The sequence below is a fragment of the Scylla paramamosain genome, chromosome 5, assembly GCF_035594125.1.
Source record: "Scylla paramamosain isolate STU-SP2022 chromosome 5, ASM3559412v1, whole genome shotgun sequence".
NCBI lineage: Eukaryota > Metazoa > Arthropoda > Malacostraca > Decapoda > Portunidae > Scylla > Scylla paramamosain.
The window spans coordinates 29848860-29862555 of NC_087155.1; the positions used below are offsets into that span (position 1 = coordinate 29848860).

Here is a 13696-nt window from a genome sequence, read left to right on the forward strand (position 1 = left end):
TCTGAATTGTGATTGGTGATCTCTAATGAACCGTTAAGAAGAATTTAGTTATCTAAAGGAAAAGAAAGGAAAAAGAAAAAAAGTCAGGTTACAAAAAATTTCCTTTTTCTTCTTTGTGTTCCAAGACAAAATGGGTAAAGTCAAATAATGATTCGTCAAGTAACACAAATTCTAATATCTACAAATCAGACAGAGACCAATTTTTGTGCAGCGGTGTTCGTGACGCATTGGCATTGCCGAGACGCTCATGGCTATAAAAAAAAGTAGCTCACGTGTAGATTTTCCCCTCACCGCACCACGTCCAGCCACGCGACACGGGAGGCTCCGCACGTCTATTATTTTACAGAAAAAAAGGCAACGCGAAAAAAATAGATAAATAAAATAAATAAATAAATAAAAATATAAACGAAAACGGTACATGCCTATTAACTGTCCAGAACAATATTTATTAGTTAGTTTATTGACAAAAAATGACGTTCCAACGTGATACAGAACAGAAAGTAATACGATAGACTACATTACAAACGAAAACGGTGCATAGATACTAAAAGTCCAGAGCAATACTTATTAGTTTACTAGCAAAAATTAAAATTCCAACGTGACAGAAATGAAAATAATAATACAACACAAACTTATAAATGAAAACAGTGTATACGTAGATATCAACTGTCCAGAGTAACACACCTTGCCAAACGCTCCCTGTCTTTAGCCGAGAGTATCGATTGCGCGAGGCTCTCATGATTCGCTTCCTCCTCCAACAACTTCCTGGTCAGCGTGCAATTTGGCCACGTGAGATTTATATAATGTAGTGTATTTGCTTCTGGGAATGTCTCGTGTTTCTCATCAGGCGGCGGTGAAACACTGGATGGAGTTGTTTTGGGTGATAAGACGCCCTCTCGTGTGTCAACCAACCTTTGTTTTCTCGGTAATTATTTTCCAGCTGGTATTGTAAAGATTGTATTCCCTTCCAATGTATGCAGTTACTTTCTTGATTTTTATCTTTTATGTTTCTATGTCCCTCTGATTTTGCATTTATACTACTTCAATTCACTCTTCCTGCCTGTCCCTCACTGCCGCTACTTTTTTGACAAATTTCCGCACTAGCACTGTAAAAATCGCTGTCTCTGCACTACCACTTATGTATCGTTTTCCATTTTTATGTTCGCTCATATCTTCTTAAAGGATAACCTGTCTATTCTGATCACCACCATCACCTCTGCCAATCATCTTTCCTTTTTATCTGTTTTGGTATTTACCTGTGATTTTACACAGAATCCTACAGTTAAGAATGTTCTTTTATCACCGTTCTCATCTACATATTCTTGCCACCATTTCTAGGATGTCTCTCTGTTTTGGAATATTGCAAATCTTCAATATCTTCTTATGTTTATTTAACTTAGTCACTACAGGCAATTTTTCAAACCTCATGCAGTCACTAGTTGTTGGCCAGGGAAGAAGAAATAATATACAGTGGTGATGAAATTATCTAATGAAATAGCAATTACTAGATGATTTAAATACACTTCATTAAGAAAAAATAACGATGTCAATAACCTAACCTCATCTAACCTACAGATATCTGAAATAAAATTATGATACCTTGGTACTGAAATATTCAAACGTCATATTTGGCATGAGATATCAAATGAAATTCCTTAACAGTGCTTCAGTCACCCAAGACCAATACTCAATAACATGAATTCATAATCCGCTTTTCTACTTAGCTGTAAATCAAGAAATTCCTTTGATCAAAAATATATATTTATTCCGTTAAGGTGTCCGGTCCTTCCCACATCCATTTCAAGGCTTGGTCTATTCTGTCTCAAGGTGGGAACTGTACAGGTGTGGCGGATACTATTCTTCTCGATGTTTACATGGGATTTAAGAAAATGTATTTCCTTTCTGCAGGACAACAACATATACACACACGAGAGAGAGAGAGAGAGAGAGAGAGAGAGAGAGAGAGAGAGAGAGAGAGAGAGAGAGAGAGAGAGAGAGAGAGAGAGAGAGAGAGAGAGAGAGAGAGAGAGAGAAATATCACTTTACACACATCACCAAATCACCCAATCCTTCCTCCACTCATTCATACCCAACGTTCATTATAAAATCCCATCACGCTCGCACGTCACTCCCCTGCGCCCCAATCCCCCAATCCTCGTCTCGCCGCGCCATCGAGCCGCTCATTCCAATCAAAGTTTCGGTCTCCCATCAGCGCAGCACAAGCGGCCGCACCACTCACCCTAATCACGCTGCCAATCACCCCCCCCCCCTCCCTCCCTGAGTCACCCACCCCTCCGTCCGTCTCCGTCTCGCCGGGTCTTTTTCTTCGTAATTTCGTCGTCGGTTCATACAGAAAAAAAAGGAGGAAAAATAAAAACCTGTCAGCCATAACTCAGCCTCGCGGGAAAATTAAGACCCTCACTTCCACATTACTCTGCTCTAATTAGTGAAGATTTTCCTAATTACCTTCTTGACATACGTAATCCCGCTACGACGGATTACGGGGAATCACCCACTGCCGCCCATCGCCCACCACTCACGCCACCCCTCCGCCCACGCGTCTGACGTCAAGCGAGGGTATCAGGATTGAGCGTTTGAGAGAGAGAGAGAAAAAAAAAAACACAGCCAATTAACTAATTACCGAATTACAGACTACGTGGCCTATACATTAACCGGCGCCTCCACACCTGCAATTGATGAGGTTTGGTTAATTACAAGTGGAATATTAAAGACAAGACTCCCTCAGGTATGAAATTGTGGCTTCACTGGTGTAGATCAATCTCTGCGACCATTAATTGTAGCGACGTGCCGACGAGATACAGGTGAGGGTCGGTGCTGGGAAGGTGTGGGGAGCTGTTGGGAAGGTGAGGAGGTGCGAGGGACGTGCTGGGGGGAGGTGAGGGATGGTTGTGTTGGGGTAGGTGCTGGTTTCGGTATGGAGGAAGTGTTGGGATACTGTTAAAGGTGTTATGGAGGCAAGAAATGAGTGGTAGTGTGGGTACAGGTGCTGCGGTGATGAGGAACAGGTGTCGGGGGTAGTAAAGAGCAGGCGTTGGGGAATACTGAGGGAGAGGAACCTGGAATGATGGTCAGGGGTTGGAGAATGTGCGAGGGAAGAGTTCTGGAAGGTGTGGTGCAGGTGGTGAGGTGTTAGGGAGGTGATGAGAGGTAGTTTAGTGATGAGGGGAGGCGTTGAAGGTGTTGGCAGGTGATGAGAGGAAGTGTTAGTGGTGAGAGAGGCGTTGGGGTGATGAGAGGTAGTGTTGGGGTGGTGAAGGGAGATACAGGAGGTGGTGAGGGGCAGATGCTATGGGATGGTGTTGTGACGGGTGCTAGGAGTGGTGGGCGTGCAGGTGTGAGGGTATTAGACGGGAACATTCCCGCGGGGTTCCCAAGACGATCAGCGCGTCAGGCGATGAGTGTCGGGTACTCAGTCAGGCGCTTCGTGTGTGATGTTCTAGATGAGCTAATTGTTTCAGGGAGCGGAACGGCAACAGGTGTGCGGCAGCTGGTCTTGTGTATGCTTGAGTTGAGTATTGAGTGTTTCATGCAGCATCTGGGTGGAAGGATAAGGCAAAGGGTAAACCAGTTGGCTATATTCAGTGACCGGAGAAGTAGGTGTGGAGTGTCTGGCGTCAGCTGTAGAAGAGTACTCTGTTGCGCTCATGTCCACTGTGTTTTGCCCATTCCCTCAATTATTACTTCCCTGATAAGCTGATAGTCTCCTTTCAGAACATGAGAAATTATGTATTTAAAGCAGATCAGAGGGTTTTCGATTGAGGGAAAATTCTAAACACATTGGAAGTGAGTGTAGTAGATTACTTGATTTTTAACCGCGACTGTACATGTGTAATGGAGACATGGCAGGGACATGACCATGCATCAAGCGTCGGAATTTCTGTAGGTCTGTGTGACGCAGTGAAGAATGCGGTGGGGTATGTTTTGGGATACGAAGGAGGGATACGGATGAGAACAGAAGATTGGTCATTAAATGTGTTAAGGAGGCGGAATAGAGTGATTAAAATGAAGGGTTTAGGGAGGAGACAGGTAGAGCAGTTTAAATGAAAGGGGATGAAGAGAAAGGAGGGGAGGAAGAAAGAGGACGACGATAAAGGAGAAAGTTAAGTTTTAGGGAAGAGAAAGAAAAAAGCAGTTTTAATGTCTGAGGAGTGATGAGGGAGGAAGAGCGCTCGGTGAGGATGAAAACACTAAACAAGAGAAGGAAAAACAACCACCACCACCAACATAAATCTAGCACACGGAGACCCAGCCAGTCTGTTCCTCGGATGGACCTTTAATTCGTCAGCAGTTAACTTAATTAAACTTTAAATTCTGACTAAATTGCTGAGTTTATTTCGTTAATGAAGCACGTCACCTGCCGGCGGGGAACACCGTGACTCCCGCTGCCTAACACAATTCATCTCCGACCCAAGGCCTCACCGGGAGATTAATGAGCGTGGAGTAATGAGCAGGCTGAAGAAGACTTTACGGACACACACACACACACACACACACACACACACACGACCAAATCATCAGGACACGACGCGCAGGAAAACACAAGCAGTGACTTATGATGGGAAATGAACCCATAATGAAGGCTGGTGGCGTCCAAGGCGGCTTCGGTGTGAGTGATGGCGGCAGGAGTGGTGGCGGCAGTGGTGATGGGGGCACTGGTCGGAGTGGCAGTAGTAATGAAAACAGAGACGGAGGTAGTAGTCGTAATAGTAATGGTGGTGGTGGTGGTGGTGGTAGTGGTAACAGTACTAATAGTCGTGATGGGGGAAGGCTGTGAGGGAACTAATAGGGAGGGTGGCTGGAGAATAATAGTTGTAATGGGTGGTGGCGATGGTGGTGGTGGTGGTGATAGTGGTGAGTGAGGGCAGGGTAGTAAAGGGAACGGGGCAGTAGCAGTGCCGAGATAACAACAAAAGTACTCCATGCTGGTGTATTCTTTTTCACCCAGAGTAGCACTTTCTCCTCACTTCACGGCCCTCTGATTAAAGAAAAAGGAAAGTAATTGTGGGGTTTGTGGGAAAAGAGAGGCCAGTGGTAGCTGAAACAGAAACGGAGCTCATAATGGTAGTAGTAGTAGTAGTAGTAGTAGTAGTAGTGATAGTAGTAGTAGTAATAGTAGTAGTGATAGTAGTAGTAGTAGTAGTAGTAGTAGTAGTAGTAGTAGTAGTAGTAGTAGTAGTAGTAGTAGTAGTAGTAGTAGTAGTGGTGATGGTATTATCATCATTTTTGTTATCATTATCATTATTATTATTTTTTATCATTATTATTATCATCATCATTATCAGCAGTAGTAGTAATGCAGTAGCAATGGTAGTAGTAGCAATGGTGGTAGTAGTAGTAGTAGTAGTAGTAGTAGTAGTAGTAGTAGTAGTAGTAGTAGTAGTAGTAGTAGGAGCAGCAGCAGCAGCAGCAGCAGCAGCAGCAGCAGTAGCAGCAGCAGCAGCAGCAGCAGTAGCAGCAGTAGCAGCAGCAGCAGCAGCAGCAGCAGCAGCAGCAGCAGCAGCAGCAACAGCATCAACGGTTTGGGTGATGAGAGGAGGGGAGAGAGAACAGAGGCAGAACGGTGGCAGGGACTGGTAGAAAGACACTGTGAAGTCTTGAATTGTACCAGTAATGACATCTAGTACTTGTAAGACACACTACTCATTCCTTCTTAGAGTATTCTCGTCAACTCCAGAAAGTAACCGATGTTCAAAGGACTCGGGTAATTAAATGACTAGATATTAAGTAGTATGAATGAGTTCTGAAAGAAAAAAAAAAAAAAAAATTATATATATATATATATATATATATATATATATATATATATATATATATATATATATATATATATATATATATATATATATATATATATATATATATATATATATATATGTGTGTGTGTGTGTGTGTGTGTGTGTGTGCATAATGCATAATTCATGATCACAATTACATTTTTTGACAACTAATCCAATAATTTGTTTACTCTTTACATTCATAGACACGAGAGAGAGAGAGAGAGAGAGAGAGAGAGAGAGAGAGAGAGAGAGAGAGAGAGAGAGAGAGAGAGAGAGAGAGAGAGAGAGACATACAGTCGAAAAATCAAGACGACGACAACCAATTTCTTACCCTCGCCTCGTCTCTCCACCCTTCCTCCCTTCCTCCTCTGCTGCACTCTTTTCTGGTTATTTATCATCCCCACTGTCTCTTCGCATTTATTCCTCCTCTCTCTTGTATACTCAACACTGATCATTCCCGTTCCTGTGTTTTCATTTCCTTCTCCAACAACCTACTCAAATTATAGAGGAAATTACTACTTCTAATTATATTTCATCAGACATATAATTTTGCTTTGGTATTTAATTATGATTTTCCTTGATGTCCATAATCATGGTATATATATTTATCTGAAAAAAAAATATATTAAAGCTGTTTAAACCTTCTTCCTTGATTTTTTTTTTCGTGTCCTTCCTTCCTCGTTTCTTTATTTTTCTTTCCGTTTCATTTCCTTCAGGGTAATTTTTTTCTCTCTCTATTCACTGTTATTTCTCTACCAGTCTGTATGATCCTTTCTCACTCACTCTATTTCCTCTTCCTTTTGACTCTCATTCACCTTTTACACTCATATTTTCCTCTATCTCCTTAATCCTTCCGTCTCTCTCTCTCTCTCTCTCTCTCTCTCTCTCTCTCTCTCTCTCTCTCTCTCTCTCTCTCTCTCTCTCGGTCCCTTGGTCTATTTGTCTCCCGTATCACTTAATCACCCTCTCCCTGCCTCTTACCACCCCACTCACTCTTCCTTCTTACCCTTCTTTAGCGTCTTCCGCTTCCCACCCACCCACACCTCTTTGCATCCCTCTGTCTTCCTTGCCTCTTCCGCATCTCTTAACGTATTATCCCTCAAGTCTTTCCAGGTAACTATTACCTACCTACTTTACTACGTGTTCCGTCCCACTTCCTCGATTTCTGAAAGCATTCAAAAAGATTAACAGAATCATAAGAACGGGGGAATAACGCAGTCAGGCGAGCTAATAGGATAAAAAAAAGTGGAGATGTGAATGCAAATAACGAAGACGCACAGCAGAGAAGAGGGAGGTACTGACGCTCGCTACGGGCGGAGAAAAAAATAATGAAATGAGGGAGCCTTCTGGCGGTCATGAAGGGTCCTCATTAGGAGAATATGAGGTGAGATGTGATGGTGAGGAGTCCACGCCAGGCAGACGGGCGAGGCTGAAGTACTCTCGTTGCAGCTGTTAAATTGCCCGAATGCTCTGCGGTGGGGGTTGGGGGGTGGGGCAGGGCGAGACGGGGACAGGAAGGAAGGCAAAGAGGAGGGAGGTGTTTGGTGAGGAAGACGCCAGAGAGAAGGGTGAAAACGAGGGAGGAAAGCAAGAGAAGGAAGGGAAGGAGGAAAGGAAGATGTTTGATGAAGGGAAAGAGAAAGAGAAGGGAGGGAGGAAGTAGAAGAGTAATGGGATCATATACAGAGAGAGATGGGAGCAGTGGGAGAGAGGGGACGGAGATATTGAGAGAGAGAGAGAGAGAGAGAGAGAGAGAGAGAGAGAGAGAGAGAGAGAGAGAGAGAGAGAGAGAGAGAGAGAGAGAGAGAGAGAGAGAGAGAGAGAGAGAGAGAGATAAAGGGGGAAGGGAGGGGGAAGGAGGGGGAGAAATAGAGGAGGAAGAGGGAGAGAGGGATGGTGCTTGAGGAGGAAGATGAAGGGAGGTACAAAAGAGAGAGACTAGAGAGACACAGATGAGGAAAAGGAAAGAAAGCGAATACGAGCAATAGTAAGAGGTAGTGGATTAAATTCTACATTATGCTTCACTGAGATACACTTGCACCTGAATAAAGTATTAGGGATAATAATGGTAATGATTATGGTGGCAGTGGTGGTGGTGGTGGTGGCGGTGGTGATGGTGGTGGTAGTGGCTTAGCGGTAACAGAAATAAAACTAAATTATAACGTGAAAGAAAATGAATTAGTCACCCCGAAACCCAAGTATGAACGTGTGATAGAGGAATTTCGTGTAAAGAATGAAGCCTTCACTTATCACGTATCCTCAACTTCATGAATGCAGTCGTGATTTCTCTCATTGCCAGACACTTGACGCCCTCCAAGCAGTGCGAGGCTTATTCCCCGTCTGCAAAACCCTTCGTGTACCCTTAATTAACTTTTTTTTATGCATTATCTGCCCACACCCTTCCTTCTTAAGCCTTAATCGCTCTCTCTCTCTTTCACCTTCCCTAAGCCCCTCCCTCCTTCCCTTCCCCATTCCCTGCTTTAGCCCTGTCCCTTCTTGTTGCCTTTTTCGTTTTTCATCTTCTCTGCCCTAACTACATGCTTTAATAATCTCCTCTTCCCCTTTCTTAGCGTCTCCCCAGCACTGTCTTTGTCCCCAAACTCTGTCCAAGCCCCATCTCTTCTTGTTCATGCGTTACCCTATTTCTATTCCTCCACGTTCAAGTCTTTTCAGCATCCTCAAGCCTTGCATCGCCCTGCCGTCCCCACACACTGCCTCTCGCCCTGCCCCTGCATCGTCTTCCGGGTTGTTAGCTGCCTTGCATGCTTTTTTACCTCTTTCGCTTTGACTATTAAGCTTCCTCCTTGCTCCTCACTCTTAATGTCTTTCCTTGTTTTGCCTCATCCGACCACGCCCACCACAACCCTCCCCTCTCATCACCAGCCCACTCATCACCACCGCCCCGCCTCCTCCCTCAGCCTCCAGGGCAAAACCAAAGCCTTAGCGCAGATGGACACGAAATTCGTTTTAAAAGGAAGGTTGAAATGACTTTTCTTTTCCCTGGATTGCGGCCCGAAGCATTATTCTCTTCGAAGGCTGGTCATTTACAGCAACAAATTGGTTTCTAATCTCCCTTTCCTTTCTCTCTTTATCCCTTCATCTCTCTTTCTCTCTCCCTAAGAATCTTTTACACTTCCACCACTTCTCCCTTCAGTAGTTTTTTTTTTTTCCAAGGTTTGTTTTTTCTTCCACAATTTTTACGGCAAAGCTTGTATGCATGACCGCGGCCAGTGTGAGCAGAAGGGAAGGAAATGCTCATTGATATTTTCTTTCTTTTTCTTCCTGGATGTAATTAATTTCCTTTTCTATTTCGTTCGGCAGTGAAGGCACGCAATAAAGGAGATTATCTGTTTGCATTAGAGATTAGGACCTGCTGAGGCTGTGATATCACGTGGGCCGTCTCGCTTACGGCTCGTGGCGGCGCTGGAAACTAAACCCGCCGCGTCAGTCCAGCCAGGAGCCAACAGCCGCCAGGCACGACACTCACACAATTCCCTCCGCCACACCTGCCGCCGCACCTGTATTATCAGCCTCACGTGTCTCATCACCGGCTATTTATCACCTGGTTATTCATTTTTATCCCTACACCGGTCTGTCAATATGAAGAATTTCGTCACTTGTTTTCTCTATTTTTTTTTTGCTATTTACGTATTTTGGTTTTCAATATGTATTCTAGTTACCTTTGTTTTTCATGTTTATTCATCTTGTTTACCTCCTTAGCATTATGTAAACAACTTTTCTGTGCACCGTTTTTCTTTTTTCGCTGCAATTCCTTTGTCTTTTCTTTCTTCCTAATCCCTCCCCCTTTTATTCTTTCTTCCTGCACCTCCCATGCGATCATTTCCTCCGACAATTCCACCATTCCACCACCACCACCACCACCACCATCACCACCACTCGACTTCTTTTCACTTTTATTTCCTGAAGACCTTTCTTTTCCCCACAAAACGTTCCTTCTTTCTCCCTCCAGGACCTGGCTCCTTCATGGCCCTTCCCGCTAATCACTCCTCTCATCACATTCTCCACTCCACCTCCCATCACTTTCTCCGCCGTCAAGGTGTTTGTGAGCTCACTTTCCATGGGGAGGCAATGACAGACGTGACTATGGTGGTTTTGGGTCCGTCTGTCTTCGTAGGATAAGACACGACATCTCTGCCTTGTCTGCTGTCCCCCTCTCTTCTTCCCTTCTCGCCTTTCGTCCTTCATCTCCCTCTCCCCAGCCCCATCTCTCGCCTTTCATCTATCCTCCCCTTTCTATCTTCCCTTTTCGTCTTTCATCTCTCTCTCTCTCTCTCTCTCTCTCTCTCTCTCTCTCTCTCTCTCTCTCTCTCTCTCTCTCTCTCTCTCTCTCTCTCTCTCTCTATTTCTTTCCTTTCTCGTTTTTCCTCTCTTCTTCCCTTCATTTTTCGGTTTTCCTTTTTTTCTTTTTTTTCTTTCCTTCTCATTTATCCTCTCTCATCTCCCTTCCTTTCTCTTTCGCCTTTCCTCTATTTCCTCCCTTTTCTTCCTTCTCATCTTCCCTTTCCCTGTTCCAACTCTTCTACAGCTCTTTTTTTCCCTTTCTCCTTTCTTCTCCTCCTTCCTTGCTGTTTCTCTTTTTTTTTCTTCTCCTTTTAGCCTTTCGTCTGTTCTTCTTCCTTTTCATCATTTCTTCCCTTGTTATCTCTCGCCTTTATTTTCCTTCCCTTTTCTTCTCGCCTTTTCCTCTCTTCTGTCATTCCCTTCTCGCCCTCCCTTTTACCTTCAAAACCTTTCTTACCAGTCTCTCTTTTTGTTTCATATTTTGTTCCCTAACTTCGTGTCCTTCCGTCCCTGCTGTGTCCACATTACTGATCCCTGTAGCATATTACTCTTGGGTCTCCAGGCATAGGTTTCCGTTTCCTGTGAGCGTAGGAAGTAAAGGGTTAGTTGTTCTGCTGTGTGTGTGTGTGTGTGTGTGTGTGTGTGTGTGTGTGTGTGTGCGCCAAATGTGGACATGCCGGGCCAGTGTGCGGGTGGTAATGAGCGCGCTGGGTGTAACACGTAACAAAATGTGACAGGTGACGCCTCTGCCTGTGGGAGTCAATGCAAATTTGCTTAAAAAACCGACTTAATTCGAAATAAATGTACTTATAGCCCTAAATAGACATGAACCCTTCTATTCTATAAATGAATAAACAATTGGGGAAACTTTTTTTTCGGGGACTTTTTTGGAATAAGTTACCACGCGTCCTATTATTTTATATCGAGTACTAATATAATAAATTGCTGTCATATTCCGAAACATAGCTTCTTTTTTTTTTTTTTTAGTGTTCAGGACAGCTGGTGGGAATAATAACTCACCCTTTAAAATTTTTTCCCCTTTTTTTATTGGCAGGAACAAATGCTCAGCACGATATACCAGTCTGTTACACAAGTCAGTCTAGTATATCTGTATTAGACCACCTATTTCTGTACTAGACCACCTGTACCAGACCACCTGTACCAGACCACCTGTACCAGACCACGTGCACTAGACCACCTGTAGTAGACCACCTATACTAGTGGATCTATACAAGACCACCTAAACTTTCCCAACAGGTTAAAAAAATGCCCTCTGAATTGCACACGCATGGACCCAACACGGGGAATCCTCCAGGGATGGACCAGAGCGGCAGTGCAATCCCACGTGGCATCGTAAACAACACCAGTCCCAGTAGATCCTATGAATTCGTTAGGTGGTTGCCCAATAACTCGCAATAACACGTTATGGCGACGCACACAGGTATAATTAATCACTACCACCTGCATTTTCTTGTTTCGTAATTAAAAGGATGATCAGTGTAACCCTTTAGTCCTGTTGGGTAGTACATAAGTTTGGTCTCGCAGGGTATGTATTCCGCCTTCTCTCAATATTCCTTAGCCTACAGTACAGGTGAGTGTAGTTTACTTAATGAGTTACCTGTTCTGGCCACGCTACCTGCTTTGACCCGGTTTTGTAATTAGCTCAGACTCTTACGATAAGCTCACTGGTACCTGACGGCGTCGTAACAAGGTGTTTTTTTTCTTATGAGCGTACTGTGAACAAGGTAAAGCTTATGGCATACGGAGTTTAACTTAAATGCTATGAGTCAAATGCAAAATCTATACTTTCTTTAGTTTTCTGCATGCTTTCCTCCTTTGAGTTTTAGAAAATACAATGAAATGAGACTAAATAATGATAAGACTTTTCTCACAATATATTAAAGAGTTAAATTTTATAAAGCAAATAGGAAAACTGCACTCTTTCCAGAAATTTCTTACTTCCTAATCACATCCTCGCTATTAGTTTAAAGGTAATAATCATAAGGCAATAGCGGACTGATTAAGGAAATAGTTTAACTCATAACATTTTAAAGTCATGTCATCAATGGAAAGCAAACTAATACCATCAGCATCTCGCGCTATTTACTGCCCCATCTGCAGACTTCCTCATTCCCTCGCCATCAATCAATCTGCAGGCGGAGGTGAGATTGATGTTCCTCCCACAATCCATCTTCGTCAGTCTATAAAAGTACAATCCCTTCCATCCCTTCTCGTTTCCATAAGTACGTTCTTCCGCCTTCCCGCTCGCCGTCCTCCCCTTCACCTCAACCTTAACGTCTACGTCCATCATCTCTCTACGACTTCACCTTCTTCTGTCCCCTCCACCTCCCCCCTTCCCCCCCCCTCTCTCTCTCTCTCTCTCTCTCTCTCTCTCTCTCTCTCTCTCTCTCTCTCTCTCTCTCTCTCTCTCTCTCTCTCTCTCTCTCTCTCTCTCTCACATACATCCTGTTGTTTTCCCCTTTCTCATCTTGCTTCCCTTGGTCATTTCCTCTTCTTCATATTCTCTAGTGCTCCGTATTGTGTTCCATCTCTCTTTTTTTCGTCTGTGCAACTCTCTCTCTCTCTCTCTCTCTCTCTCTCTCTCTCTCTCTCTCTCTCTCTCTCTCTCTCTCTCTCTCTCTCTCTCTCTCTCTCTCTCTCTCTCTCTCTCTCTCTCGCTTCCTAAAACATTCTTTTCTTAACCTTCCTGCTTTCCCTTTCCTTTTCCTTTCCTTTCTCTCCCTTCCTCCAAACTTCAAATCCATTATCTTCTGTCCTGACCTCTTTATCTCTCTTCCTCCAACCCACTCTCCCTCTCTCTTTACTTTCAGTACTTTAACCTCCTTTCCTTTTTACTTCCTTACTCTCTACTCGTATTTCTGTCACGCACCGCCCGTCTCTCCCTTACGAACCATCTCTCTACTTTCCACAGCAACGTCGGGAGCCATTCTAAACGACGAGGCTGGCGGCCACCACCCCTACCAGCACAACTCGCTCCCGCCCTTCGTGGACGTGTTGCCCCCCGGACCCTTCTATGACGTGGAGAGGTCGGCCAACGTCACTGCTCTCGTGGACCAGCCCGCGGAGCTCAACTGCCGCGTGAACAAGATCGGCAACAGAACAGTAAGTGACGGAGGCGCTGACGGAGAGAGAGAGAGAGAGAGAGAGAGAGAGAGAGAGAGAGAGAGAGAGAGAGAGAGAGAGAGAGAGAGAGAGAGAGAGAGAGAGAGAGAGAGAGAAATACAAGTTTGCTAAGAAGGAAGGGTGCGGATAAGAGAAAAGGCAAAACATAAAGAAGGAAAGAAAGTAAAGAAGAAATAGAAGAGAAAAGGAGGAAGAATAAAGGAAAATCACGTAAAGGGATAAAACGGAAGCGTGGAAACAACCGAAAGAAAAAGATGAGAAGAAAGAGGAGAAAGAGAAGAAAGAAGACAAGAGGAGGAGGAGGAGGAGGAGGAGGAGGAGGAGGAGGAGGAGGAGGAGGAGGTTGGAAAAATGTTGAACGAAGTGAGTGAATGAAACACTGATGAGAATGTGAAAGGAAGAAGACGTGAGGAAAAAAGGAAACAGGGAGGAAGAGAGAAAACATGATAAGA

General features: G+C 44.1%; 1 protein-coding gene and 1 long non-coding RNA gene across 2 annotated transcripts in view; one reads left to right on the forward strand and one right to left on the reverse strand.

Annotated features, from left to right (window-relative positions):
* LOC135100811 (neurotrimin-like) overlaps nt 1-13696 on the forward strand; it is a 158788-nt gene that overhangs the window by 101218 nt on the left and 43874 nt on the right. Inside the window, exon 3 of the mRNA XM_064004158.1 lies at nt 13033-13223. Coding sequence (XP_063860228.1) covers nt 13033-13223 — 191 coding nt within the window. The remainder of the gene's footprint in view (nt 1-13032; nt 13224-13696) is intronic.
* LOC135100812 (uncharacterized) overlaps nt 1-13696 on the reverse strand; it is a 62771-nt gene that overhangs the window by 10025 nt on the left and 39050 nt on the right. The window lies entirely within an intron of this gene.